Source organism: Danio aesculapii, chromosome 19, assembly GCF_903798145.1.
Source record: "Danio aesculapii chromosome 19, fDanAes4.1, whole genome shotgun sequence".
Taxonomy (NCBI): Eukaryota; Metazoa; Chordata; class Actinopteri; order Cypriniformes; family Danionidae; genus Danio; species Danio aesculapii.
In genome coordinates this window covers 33,191,206-33,206,284 of record NC_079453.1, presented here as the reverse complement: position 1 = coordinate 33,206,284, position 15,079 = coordinate 33,191,206, and the positions used below count along the sequence as shown (strand labels likewise).

The following is a 15,079-nucleotide window of genomic DNA, read 5'->3' as shown; positions in this document are numbered from 1 at the left end:
TTAAGGCATGTGAAGTATTCAGGCACATGAAATTGTACTTAATTTTAACAAAAAAATGTATTTGTTGAATTATTTATACAATAGAAACTATACAGTTTTATTTTACATATGATTATTCAATTTCTGTACCTGAATTAGGGTTGGGTACTGAAACCTGGTGCTATTATGGCACTGATACCTATGTAACCAGTATGTACTGGACCGAATCAGCATATGAATTTCGGTGCCTAATTTCGGTGCCACTGGAGCTGCGACAAGGATGTAAGAAGCATCAAACGGTACATCAAAGGCACACATAGGCACGCGGTATCACACAATCTCTAAAGATTTGATTCTAAACAACTTTAAAGGACAAAGACACTGTTGGCAATGTTAGGCGTTTGATCTGGTTGCATAAGCAGTACAGCGTATCCGGTGAGTGACTCCCTTCAGATTCATCAACACGCATGATCGCGTTCATCATTTGCTTAAACTAAGCGTTCTAAAGTATGGATGTATTTTACAAGCAAGGATTCTGACACAGCAAAGTGAAGCAGGTGCTTTATAAAAGTTGCGTATAAGAGGGGAAATCTAATGAAACATTTGAGGGCACATGGATCAACTTAAAGGCAAAGGGAATGCTCTGTCTTTGACAGGTTGCGACATCATATGGCACTTTCACTGAGTATGTTTACATGGACACCAATACTTCCATTTTAATACGATTTAGACAATACTGTGATTTCAAATCTACCTTGCAAACAGCCAATTTATGCACTCGAACTGCACTTAAAGTCGAAAAATCAAACATGAAACACTGAAATTACATGAAACTCCTGAGGAAACGTGGACAGCGCTGTGACGCAATGACGTTAATCGAAGTATGTGCTATAACATGTAAAAGGGGGTCATAAAATGAACATTCAAAAATCAACTCATGTAAACACCTTAATCATATTATTATCTTATTCAGATTAGGGCAAATAATTAGATTACTGATGTCCCTTGAAACGCAGTCACAAGTCCCAACCCTAGAAAAAAGGTGTTCCCTGATTTTGATGACAGGCTTTCCACAAGTTAGCAGTTAGCTAATGTAATGGTTATTGCATAATGCAAATCTTAAATTCATGCTAACAAACAAATGATCAAAAAAATATTGATGCAATTCAATTCAAATATATAAGATATGAATTGATGTACACTTTAAACTTTAATTACATTGTTTATTTAAATGATAAAAAAAGTCAAATAAAAGATTATTTTCGAGTCATCCACCATAATTCCGTGGCTCAAAAGTATCAGTTCAGGCACCGTTTTGGCACTGGTATCGTTTTAAAAGTATTGATTTAGCACCGGTATCGAAGTAACCCCAAACGATACGCAACCCTAATCTGAATACCATGATAAAATATTTGACTTCCCAATAATAATCTAGAATAATCCCCATAATATTCCATAATAATGTCAAGCAGTCTAAATTAATTAATTCTTTCCAAATTGAGCTATTCAATATAATATTGCAATATAAATCACAGCATTTATCTCAATAAATTGTTGCTATATCTTGCAGCCCTATTTTGTATATTGTACTATTCATGCAAATAATTATACCTAAATTAGGTTTAGTGAATGCAAATGATTGCCACATTATGATCATTATTTTTTTTGATGTTTGTTTTTATGTGCTGAATGATATTTTGTGTTTTGTGTCATGTGCTGTGCAGTAGGAAGTCGCGAGGCGAAGGAAAGAAGTGTCGCAAAGTGTACGGCATGGAAAACAGAGACATGTGGTGCACGGCCTGCCGCTGGAAGAAAGCCTGCCAGAGATTTGTTGACTAAAGCAGCTGTTACGGCTGAGGCACAGAAACAGGGTGGGCTTCCTTTGCATGCATAGCATAATAAAAAAACATCTCTTCTCTTTGTTACTGACCACAGCCCCACCCCGCCTCACCTTATACCCACGTGGACTCCTGGGATCAAACTCTTATGCATTCCTTCCCAAATGGACTTCTCAATCTTTGAAGATTCCCAACTCTCCCTTTGAGACGAGTTGCTTTACACTGCAAAAAAGAAGAAGAAAAAAAGACTTTTGATTCATCTGTTTTTGTCTGTGTTGGATATACTGCTTAAGAAACAATCTGGTCAGTTTCTAGAGGACCAGTGAGGGCAAGACCAGCCTCAGTCCAAGCTCTTTTTAAAAGAGAAGAAAGCTCTCTTTCAGACTGTGAGAGTGCTATAAAACAGAAAGTGTTTCTTTTTCCACAGGCACTTTTTTGCATTTCTCCTGCCTGTTTTATTAAAGGTTAAGGGTTGGACTGCCAAAAAAACCCTGTCTTCTCAAGAATGTACCACCACAGGGGTTTGTTTAGGGATGTTGACTGGATAGCTCCCCTGAATGGGAATTCATCAATGCAAAAAAAAAAAACAGAACGTATGGGAAGAAAAGGACTTTCAGCTCACAAGCAATTGCACCTACAAAGGATGGATTTTATATGTCTGGTTTTATATTTGCGTTTACCAATAGGACATTTCTTTCAGGGATGCGATCAGTAAAAGCAAAACCAGCAGTTAGATTTAACAGCAGAGAACTCAGTGCTTTTTTGTCACAGGATTATCTTCTTGCTACCGAAAAGGTTTTTTTTTTTTTTTACGTGCCATTTACTTTTTTTTTTGCTTTGTGTATAACTGACTTCAGTAGAGTGAAGTGCAAGGACTGCGCTCATTAAAGCCCAATGGCACAGACTCGCATCAAAGTTAGAGGTTCCAAGAACCAGCCATTCAGGCAGTGCAACCTTTCCTTCCCATCGGACTCCATCAGCAGGAATGAACTGCATTCACAATAGAGCCATAAATGAAACCGCGGTGGTTTCACACCACAGTTTGATGCCTAGAGAGGTTCGACCAACAAGCCTGAGCAAAGAGTATGAAAACTCTGCAAAGTGGTTAATTTTACCTCTGAAAGGTGAAGAGCTCTTTTCCTCTCACCCTTTTCCTGACCTCACAGGTTCAAGTAGGAAGTAATAAAAATAGCAAATGCCACATCGACTTCAGTGGAAGCGCTCAGATGTGGCGGTGTTGTTCTGCTGTAGTGGGTACCGTATCGTGTAAGGCCACAGATCGCTGGTCACAGGAGGACGGACATTTTTGGTGATTGCAAGGAATGACCATATTTGGAATATGGCAGCTCGATTGGTAATTGTTATCTGGCAATGTTTTGGTGGCTCTGAAACGGTCTAATATATAATACATCAACACAAGTAATCATTATATACATGCAAGCAGTGCTTACAATGACAAGCTCATTGTCAATTTCAGTTTTTTCATCACATGGTTTCCCTTTTATTTAATTGTCGATACGTGTATATAAACTAAAGGTATTAACTTCTCCAAAACTAAATACGTTACATTCAGATTAACACTTGGTTTTATCGGTGGAATGGAGCATGGCTTTGTTTACGCTACACATTAGGGTTGTCACGATACTGGAATTCGGTACTAATCGATACTGAAGTATTAAAAACGTCCATTTCCCGCAGACATTTGAGCGCTACTGACTGCGTTCTTAAACGGCGCTGATTTGCCGTTGTGTTCACATGCTCAACGGAAATGACTGTGATTGGCCGTGAAGGTCATTAGTTCACCGAACTTATCGCTGTTTACTGAGTGTAAACACAGATACAGGAACACTGGAATGTTTCAAAGTCATGTCGATCAGCTGGTTTGTCTATAAGCTGACATACGAGCGATTCGTTAATGAATCGTGGCTTTAAAACGGTCCAGTGTCCCTGTACCTGTGGTTAGACTTCATTAACAGCAGTGAGTTCGGTGCACTGATGAGCTTCACGGCCAATTAGTCATTTCTGTTGAGCACATCAACACAACGGCAAATCAGCGCTATTTAGGAACGCGCTCAGCAGCGCTAAAAATGGAAGTTTTTAAAAATTCTGTATTGTTTGTTATCAAATTCCAGTATCGTCACCAACTACTGCACATAAATCCGATTTTAAATTAGATACATTTGTTTATAGTTTAGTCAGTACTCTCTGTCGACATTGGTTAATTTAGACGATTTCCAAGACTACTGTTCACATTCACAGGCTTTAAAAAAAAAATCTGTCTGATTTCACACCAGATACAGATTCCGTTTAGATCTGTATCAAAAACAATAAAGATCTTTTACAGTTCAGACTAAAAATCAAACAAACAAAAAAGATTGTGTTGCTGGTGTGAATAAAACCAGACACTAGACTACAAAAAAAAGAGCAGTTTATATGACAATCTACACTTCGAATCCATGTAATTTAAAATTCATTAAAAACACAGTTTAAATCTGCTATTTACGTCTTTTCTAAAGACAAAAAAAACACAAATGAAATCCTGTAGCTACCGAGAGTTCACATACAAGGAACAAGATCTGTATGATCTATATTTTTCATTTTTCTCCCCACAATCTGTTGACACAATTCAATAGATCTTGCAGCGAAAGGGTCTCCGGGGCCTTGCGTCTTTCCGTTAGACTGGAGGCAATCTGTTTGTGAAAGCACAGCTATACTGAAGCCATGCACCAGCACCCAGGGGCTCTAACACTCCAATTCTCTCATTGAAAATATTGTGATCTCAGGCCAGAGATGAAGATGAGTTTCAATAATTAATAGTTGTATATTTCGGCCCTCAGCTGGTGTGAGGAACATCTCAAAGGCTGCTGCTTGTCCCTCCATTCCCTTCCCGGTGCTATTTTAGACCAAAGGGTCTGAAAGATCTCATGGGCGTTTTACATAAGAGGGCAAGCTGATGTCTACAATTGTTTACATTCAGTAATTACAGGGGGAAACGATTTTCATCATGTTTCCTACAAATGAAATTGAAGTAACTTTTAGGATTGAGTATCGGGAATATATTTCTCAGCGTCCTTGCCTCGGATAAGCTGTGGTGGGAAGTTATCGTACATAAGATCACGGTGCATTTGATTTGACGTTTCACACACCTGTCACCATGGTGCTTATGTATTGGCTGCAATTTTGTTAGCTAGGCCACGGCACATTACTTGTGTTCATTGGGGTGCTTGTTTTCTTGTATAACCTGACATTTAACAGACACTTGGTGCATATCAAGCTGCGACCAGTATGTTACATTTACACCATGTTTATGGCCAACTTCGTTCACAGGTCAAACAGTATATAACATACCTACAATACTTATATAAGCTACCTGGTAAACAGTGTTTAGAACTAGTGCTGCTCATGAATACCTAAATGGGTCCATGTCTTGTTGTACAGCAGTACCAAGCTTTTTATTGTTCAGATCCAGCAGGACGCAGAGGTGTTTGCCGTCTTTAGCCTAAGTAGTCTTCTCTGGTTCTTTGTAAACGTACCATATAGTTAACAACTAAGATAATACTATTATATTACTCAAAATGTGTATCCGTTTTGAACCATACTCTAAGCTACTTTAAGACGCCGGTGTACAGATGCTTCCTAATCTGAACTTTCACCAGGTCCAGAGTTGATCTGCTTTAAGGAAGCAGAAATGTCTTGCCATCTCTTTTCCCACACATTAGCGTGAGGTTAATCCGAAAGCGCGCCGTTAATCGGAGACACCCATATGTCTTTATTTGGTATTAGTGTTGAATCTGTGCAGATGTTTAGGGTGGGTGTGCATATCCCATGTCAGACTGACCCAATCTGACTGTCTTTGCGTAGACTGAATCGTTTGTGTAACTCCAAACCAGCACTCAGTTATAGCCAGATGGCAGATGGGCCACTCGGTAGTCTACTTACATAACTTGTGTGTTTGTGTTGAGCAACAAACAGCAAGAATGAGTAAAAGCCGTCGCCAGGACTGAGTCTGCAAAAAAGACTGTAGTCGAGAGGAACATCCCAGATTGCACAATTTTGGGTTATGAAACGGCAAACTTGCTCTCTTGGTGGCTTATAATCGCAGCTGTCATTGGACAGTATTGGCATTCTGCAATGCATACTACCAACAAATCGCTACCGGGTCCCTGTAGTGCATGGTCAGGTCGTGTCTTATCTAGTTCAGGGGGTCGAAAAGGGTCAAAGTTTTATTTTCTTGTTTTTCCGTGCAGAGGGACCAGTCCCTCTGACCACTTTCAGGAATGTATTTGTATGAGGAAATATAGGAGTCTGACTGTGCCTTGGTGAGATCTGATATTGTGCATGGAGATGCACAGAAAAGCAAAGGAATGTTTCTGGTGTCGGCTTGTCTGAGTTCATCATTTCGTCTGGATTTAAACATGTGGGAGTGGAGGCCCCCTTTTTTTACTGATTTAAAGACTACCTCTTGCTTTTTTTTCCTGCTCAAAGAGTCTTTTGATGAATCTGAAGCTTGGGGGGTGGGGGTGTCTTTTCCCGGTTGTGCTTTGTAAACGATTTTTAGCTACAATATTGTAGTCATTTTGTCTTGTTTGTTTCATCTGGTTTTGGAAAATGTGGCAAGGAACGTTTAATCAAATGTTTCAAGCCAGGGTTTGTTGAATACGGCTGCGTTTTAAAAGACTGGGAAACCTTTTTCTTACAAGATGCTTAAACAGTGAGATCATCCATTATTGTCAGAGACTTTAAAAAATGTAAGCCTAAGATAAGACCATACATAGAAGATCCTAGCATTATGAATCACAATCCAGATCCAGATCACAGATTTATGCCTTCCATCGTCTCTCAAAGGAGAGCTGTATGATTTGGGGAAAAATGTTCCTGATATTTATGAAATATTTGCAAGAAAAATTTGTGATTTGAGATTTAAATTTTGATTTCAACAATTAAGGTCCTGATTTGCTGTGCCTGTTTGTAGGGCTGCACACTGTTTTAGAAAAAAATGTCAAGAGTTTTAAACAATAATAATTATATAATCAAGAATTGAATAAGACAAGTAATTTAAAAAAAAAGTCAAAAACATTTCTGAAAAATATATAATTTTGTTTTACAGTGTACTGTAAGTAGGGTTGGGCGTCCATAGGTGATAGACGATGGCATCATCTATCGACCCAACCCTAACTGTAAGACTACACTAGTAAAATGTAGGCCTTCCCAAATAAATTTACTAAATGTAACCCATTATGCTTTTATTTTGGGGAAAAAAACTGAATAGAATCCATAAAGGGATAGTTCAGGCAAAAATATTAATTTCTCACTCTCAAATTGTGAGTTTCTTCTATTGAACATCAAAAAACAACATTCTTAAAAAAACCAGACAGTTGATCGTAGCCACCGATTTTCTTTAAATGATTTCTAAAAGTGTCACTGGTTAGTACCAATGGTTTGTTTTCCAACATTCTTCAAAATATCTTCTTTTGTGCTCAACACAAGTATTAACTCAAATAAGTCATATTAGACCGAATTTTCATTTTTGGGTAAACTCTAACTTTAAAGCTTCTCTTTAATCGGAGGCACTTGATTTAAGAGCTTCTCATTACACATTTGGGAGAATGAACGGCGCATGTTGTGTTCCCTATTGCACAATATAAGCAAGTTAAACTCAGAGCAGATGCAGAGATGAGTTTGTCTGAAGCAAGATTTACTGTCAACTGAGCTGCTCTGAGACAAAGAAAACATTGTATCATGAGCTGCTTGTGCATAAACAAACACATTGCAGCACATATATTTATTCAATAAAATCAAAGCTTTCCTGAATTATCACACAGATCCATATTGATGATTTAGTTTTTATTTGGATTGAATTGTGCAGATCCTACAGAACAAGCAGGACATCATGCAAAAAAGTTTCCAGCTCTTTCAAAACCCATAGTTACTTTACATCTAGTAGTAACCAATTGAAGTGTAGGCTCCGTGCTCTGAATGGATTATCTCACTGCTGAACATTGTCAATCAAGAACCATGTTAACCTCAAGAACTCAAAGACTGTCGCACTGGATTTTTACACTTTTTCAAGTATTTGCTGATCTAACTGTATTTTTTAATACTGCATGTGCATGCCGAAGAAACAAACAAAAAAACTATGATCTAAAATTTATGAATGTTGTTTGTGATGTTTTATCTGTAAAAAAAAACAGGCACAGGGCAGGCAGGCTGCTGTTACTATAATGACTTGCAAAGACAACTTCCTCTAAAAATGTATTCATTTTAGTCATGCGATTGCAGCAGATGTTAATAGTCACATTTTCATCAAATGTTCTGACACAAATGACTTCTACTTTGGCCATTTTAAAGGGACCGTTCAGCCAAAAAAATAACAAAAATCCTTTATTCACCCTCATGTCTTTCCAAGCCCACATGATTTTATTTTATTTTTTTTTATGTGTAACACAAAGGAGATGTTTTATATTTTCAGTCATACTACCAAATGCAACAGAGTAAGTTTGAATATAAAGACTTGCAAGTAGGGGTGTGCAATGTTGACAGAAACCAAAAAAAAAAAAACATATCTTGGTGTATTGGGGGATTTTCAGGATTATAATAACAATAATTTTGGCTGAGTGTGTTTTGAGCTGGTTTCTTGGATTTATATCTACGATAAACATTAAAAACAAATCCATGTCTATATGAGCGATTCTTTGAATCATTGGGTTTGTTTAAAACAGCTCATAAGTAGACATATTTTTAATAGATCATTGAATCGTAGACATAAATAATTCATCCAAAAGCAGTTTTGGATGAATAAATGTTCTGCTCCAGTTTTTTTTCCAAGTGGTTGGCATACTTGTTAATGTCATCTAACATATTGCGACCACTAAATAATTACAATAATGCTGTAAACGATCAATTTTGCACACCCTGACTCACAATTTTTTTTTTTATCACAAATTTGACTGGGGCCCAATCCTAATTCTACCCCTTAGCCTTTCCCTTTACCCCTACCCCTTGTTTTGCTCATTCACGTGAAGGGTTTGGGGTGTCCCAATTCTCTTTAGCTTAAAGGCGTAGGGCTAGGGGGAATGACTTGATAGCTCTTGAATAGGAGATTTTTCAGGACCACACTTAAAACCAAGGGGTAAAAAAAAAAATCCCAGAGTACACATCTACAACAGCAAAATGGCTGTACACGGAAGTCAGGAGATGCACAAATTAGTATTTTTTTGGCATTATTACGATTTTTTACAACAAACAAGCATATGTTTTAATACATTTATAACCACGTTAGTGTCTTTCCGTCATGCTTTTAAAAACGCAAGAATAAAAACCGCTGAATTTGGCTATCTGTAATCCATAATAATAACTCCTGTATAGTAGTCCCACAACAAACTGTCACATATGACACTCAAATACCCTGTCAGAAAAGTCTAGTGGCTGGGAATTAGGGCTCGGCCGATAAACAATATTATATCGAATCGAGATGAAATTTATGTCAATAATGATAAGCTCTGGACATTTTTACTCAATATTGATCTAAGAGCCAATCGCACAGCAAAAATGTGCAACAATTTGAATCTAGAAGTGTGTTAATATTAGAGATGTACCGAATTTTCGGCCACCGAACTTTATTGGCCGAAAATATGTTATGCTATTCATAGGACCCTCGAATTTTCGTTAGTTGGGTACTCTTTTAAATCTGGTAGCATTAACAACTTATATCGAAATATATATCGTTATTGTTCAATATGGAAAATAATCATTGAGATTGCATTAATGTCATATTGCCCAGCTCTACTGGGAATGACCTTTTTACTGTGTTTGGTATACTGTTAATGTTGTTTTCCTGATGAAATTGGGATTGGGCCCAAGTGGCTTATACACCTAAAAAATTAGCTGTTTCTTTTTTTGGTGCAAAAAAAATCTTCCAAATATATTTTCGTTCAATATAACACACTTAATCAAACAGATTTGGGGGTGAGTAAATGACAAAATATGTTTTTGGTGAACTGTCCCTTTAAGAGAGTGCTCTCAACTCTGATTGGCTGAAGAGGTGATAGAAACTGCCATATTCTTTAGTCATTCCACTGGGTCTGAGTTGGAGGCCAAATTTTTGAGGCTTCTTCTTAGACCTGTTCTATATTTAGCATCATGTGCTCACATCAAGTGATTTTATAGCCCATTAAAAGAGAGAGAGAGAGAGAGTGGCTGTCATAAAAACAAACAGATGCTGATGGTAAAAGAAACAGCTTCTGATCGCCACAGCAGAGGTGATGATTGCAAATGCCTGATTGATCCTACATACAGTAAGCACTTCGAAATGTTCAAAACAAAAGTCCAGTTCATCTGAAGGACCAATATAGTCAGCCCCAACTGTGCTTATTTAAAAAAAAAAAGAAAAAAAAACCTTTTGTTCACACATTCTGTCCCATTGTCTGTTCTTTTGACATTCCTGATTTGAAGTATTGTTTGATGTTAAGGATGGGCATCTGATGCCCTGTGCACATGATGGAAGTCTACTGTGTAAAAACGGGAAAACTCAGGATGTCTTCATCTTTGCATGCCGCTGCTAGCAGAAAAGATGCAGCAGTTGAGTTGTAAAGCCATAAAGGAAAAGAGGTGTGCTTTTAGGTGACCCATGTCATTTACCAAAATCATTATTTCAACCAGTAAGCAATGTCTAGACTCTAACTCTATCAGTAACTGTGTATTATTCATTATTGCACATTGACTATATATATATATATATATATATATATATATATATATATATATATATATATATATATATATATATATATATATATAGAAGGTGTTCATGCAAGAAAGTACTTGATTTCTATGCCAGTGTGAAAGAGGTCATTGATGGGGAACAGATTATATTGTAGATGCAATAGCTATGGATAGTATATTTATGAACATAATAAATGTTAAATATAAACTCGTGAAATTGGCAGGATTTCAAAACAATAAAGACAAGAGTTACAGTTGAAATTTGCAATGAGGTTCAAAATGAAGAAGCCCAAAGATTGTCTCAATTTTGTTGTAAAAGTATAGACACAATGTGTACTATTAAAGTGTTACTAATGCAGTTTTATAGTGCTGTCCATTAGTGAAACCTATGCAGACATGAAGCACCACTTCCAAACAAATCGGTTTTATATTGATAAACCAATTTGACTGTTGGCAGTTGGATCTATTGTAAAATGGTGCATTGAAATTTTTAATCTGAATGAAACTCCTGATCGGATTTCGGATAAAATTTCATAATAAAAGGTCAAATGTGACAGTAATCTGAAAGGCTATTAAGATTGAACAGGTTTTTCCATTTAAGAATGCGAGAGACATCGGAACTGACAAGCAATGTCTTTTAAAGTGACTTGGCAGGTTTAGTTTGATTAAATCAAACTCTGTGATTGCTTTTAAGTGTGAACACTGCAATCCAACAAGTGCGCACCAAACAAATATAGGCTGAGACTGCTTATAAATGAACTAAAATATGAACACAACACAGACCAAAGACATGAATAAACCAAAACAGAACATAATATTACAAGATATAAAACAGACAGAATGCTATTACCTTTTTTCTTGACTATAGTCACCATGCTGCCAATTACTTACTCCCAGGGTCGTTTATATCGAAGTTGATATTTAGCTGCACCATGTTGGTGTTTTGTAACATCTAATTTTTACAAGGTGGGTCGTTAGCCCAACACTCAACCCCCAGTCTGGAGGACCAGGACATACACACACACTATGGACAATTTTAGCTTTCCCAATTCATCTATAGCAGATGTCTTTGGACTTGTGGGGGAAACCGGAGCACCCGGAGAAAACCCATGTGAACACAGGGAGAACACACAGAAACACCAACTGACCCAGCCAAGGCTCAAAACAGCTGTAAGGCAACAGAGCTAACCACTGAGCCACCTTGTCGCCCATATGCTGCCAATTACAGTTCAATATTAAAGCATATTTTCATTTGTGTTTGAAAGAGACATTATTAATGCTGTTTTGACTATATCCTACATTTGCAAACTCTTACCAACATACGCCAAACACACAACATTGTTTTGAACAATTGTAGAGTTCTGTTACTAGATATACATGATAAAGAACTAAATTATTGTTTTGTATTTTTAGGTTTAGTCCTAAAAATGACAGTGTGAACGTTAAACAAACCGAGCAGTCCCATACGTTTGTTTTAATCAAAAGGAACCTGCCTGATATGTGTAATTTATAATTTTCTTTATTGATTTGAACCAAGGAGCTAAACTAGAATTGTCAACACATGCGATGTGTTGTTTTACTGAAAAAAAAAAATTGAAAAAGCGCACTTTTTCCATTCAAATTCCCGCCAATTTATTTCCCTCAGTGCAGCTTCTGGCGTTTTTAAATGCAAAACCTGGTTCTGCGTGAACGTCCCCTCAGTGACTGACTTGTTGAGACGTAAAAGCTCTTTATCTGTGATGTAGGTGTCGCCTGAAACACACACTGACCTGTATTTGAAGTGATGAGATAAATGAGCGGCCCACGTCAACATTAATAATGCTTCATCCTCGGTTTAATACCGACGTCACTTATTGCCAGGTCAAAATGAGTGCGTCAGTTACATTTCGCGCCACTGCTGGCAGGTTCGCGGGTTTTCTCTCTCTGACACGCTCCCCTCATCATAATACAATGCAGAAAGATTTGAGGTTTAGAGGGTTTTGTCTTAATGATTATGACGACTACTGCTGAAAGCTGTTAACTAATGGAATGAAAACACATGTAGCCCAATATTGTTAAACGGTGTCGAGTATCAGCAGAAACGAGGGCCTTAATTAGAGGATATTTTAAGGCTTCGTGCCACTATATTATGTCATCGTGAGTGTCTAGTCTGTCTTCACTCGGATAAAATTATGCAATTTTATGCTTTAGTGCACAGGTTCACAGCAACACCTGATAATATAACTCACAATAGACGCAATTATTTTTACATTTACTCGCACTAGTGTCGTCTGTGGATAGGACCATAGAAGGAGCTGATGATATTGTTATCTGGACTTGATAAAATATCGCAATGCATTAACTGAAAGCACTTGCTATATGTACAATGTCTTAACAGTGTTTATATGATTGCAGCGTTCTGTTTCTTTTTGGTTTTCCCAAAGTTAAATAGATTTTCGTCTCCTGAGGGAGAAAACACTTGGTGACTGTTATTATCTATCTATCTATCTCACTTGCTGGCTGTACTAGTTTTTACTCTGAGCTGTGTGTAAATAGAAACTGCCATTGTAATTGTGCTAAGGTGACAATGTTCTGGTGCTCGTCAGTGCCGCTGTTGTTTTCTTTGGTGTAAAAGACCTTTTCTAAGGTGCCTGTGTTCTTATGAGCTCCTGGTTAATGGTCAAGGAAAAATAAAGACGATTTTTTTCGGCAGCTGTTTACTACACGATGTCTGCGGGTGTTTATTTATTCGTCTAAATATAACATGCTTATTTCAGAATCTGGGCTTGATTATAATAGGTTGCAGACTGAATTGTTAGAGCTAATTAGCAGCCTTGGGTCATACTGTGCTTAGTAACAGAAAGCAATGCACACAAAGCCTTCAAGTTTTTGAGTAGGCCTATTTGCAGTCCCCATGGTAGACTTTTTTTTCCTCAAGGTCAAAGACTAATTAAAATAGCCGTTGGGATATTATGAAATGTAACCATGGACTAAAACTCAATATTTCGTTTTGACATTTGTTAATGTACCTTGATAAAATTAACCATGGTTTTACTACAAAAAGACAAGGCTTTTCTCATCTAACAATTTTTGGTTTCTAGAACATTCTTGTTGGTTAGCAAATAAAACAAACAGATCCAAAAGGCACCCTGTTTGCTGGATTGTGGTTTAACTATGGTTGCCACATATTAACAATAGTTTTACTCTGATAAAACTGTAGTAACCATATTTCCTGGCGATTTGTATAGACCAGGGTTAAAGAACCTATATGTGGCTCTCCAGCTGTTTTTCTTCAATAATACTTCAGATTTTTTTTTAAATAGAACTGATACTAGAAATCAGTTTCCTATTGAAAACACAATTACAATTCAATTTATATTGTATTTTTTATTTTTTTACAGCAAAATGAATAAGAACTCTGTTTACAATAAAACCAATGCGCAAATGTGGTGCTGTGGTTTAACTTGAATCACGACAACAATAAAGGGCAAGTTATATTTCTATGCTAATTTACATTTCTATTGTAACCTCACACATAAATTCAAACATTTATGAGTGGCAATGGCAAAAAAAGAAAAAAAAACTGTATATGGTCCTTTCTTTATACATTTTGATGCATCATATTTGCTTATATTTGAGTTGTGCATGGACATAAATAATGGCTTTGTGTATAAATAAAGGTTTTGTTATATACACACACCCCATACGGCTCTTTAAAAAAATGCATTTGATAAAAAAAAAAAAAACGGAAATTGCTCTTTGCTGAAAAAAGGTTCCTGACCCCTGGTATAGACCATTTCAATGTGGTCATGTCATTGACCCATGAACATTTCCTGCTTGTTATCAAACTATTTTATAACTGTAATAAGAAGCAATTGCTATCATAACATCAGGTATCAATACGTGAACCTTTTTGGATTCTCTGAAGCTACAGAAATTAAAAATGTAAAACAGGACATGCATTGGAACCATTGTTATTGCTTACATCCCTCAAAATGGTCTGTAACAAATAAGAGTAAAACTACTGTTAATAGCTGGAAGATAAATAAATGCATGACCATCTGTCGTGTACTAATGTTTTATATACTCATCAATGTTGTTTTGCACTTTCATTTGGTTCCTGGCAGTTCATTTAGGCCTTTAATTTCACTAAAGTAATAGGAAATACTGACTTAAAAAGGTTTAGGTTTAATAATAAATTTACAAATAGCTCTCGTCTTTATTCATTTGACTACTATCAATAACATTTTAACTACCAAAGTATTTAAAGACCATTTGGTGAATTTTTACGAAATAAAACAAACATTATTTCTAGAGCCACAAATGGTTATTCAAAGATAACATTACAACTAGGAGCGCAGTGGGTAGTGCTGTCACCTCACAGCAAGAAGGTCACTGGTTCGAGCCTCGGCTGGGTCAGTTGGGATTTCTGTGTGGAGTTTGCATGTTTTCCGCGTGTTTGTATGAATTTCCACCGGGTGCTCTTCCCCCATAAGTCCAAAGACATGCGCTATAAGTCAATTGGTTAAGCTAAATTGTCCGTAGTGTATGAGTGCTTGTGT

The 15,079-nt window shown here is 36.9% G+C and overlaps 1 protein-coding gene across 2 annotated transcripts in view; it reads left to right on the top strand.

Moving 5' to 3' along the window:
* The window catches only part of znf704 (zinc finger protein 704), an 85,750-nt gene extending 81,917 nt beyond the window's left edge, over positions 1-3,833 (top strand). The window contains exon 9 of one of the 2 annotated variants that reach the window (XM_056479559.1): positions 1,707-3,833. In XM_056479559.1, the coding sequence (XP_056335534.1) occupies positions 1,707-1,818 (112 nt within the window). In that variant the 3' untranslated portion in view covers positions 1,819-3,833. Of the gene's footprint in view, positions 1-1,703 lie in introns of both variants that reach the window. The other variant, XM_056479557.1, reaches the window with a different exon arrangement.
* The last annotated feature ends 11,246 nt before the right edge of the window (positions 3,834-15,079 follow it).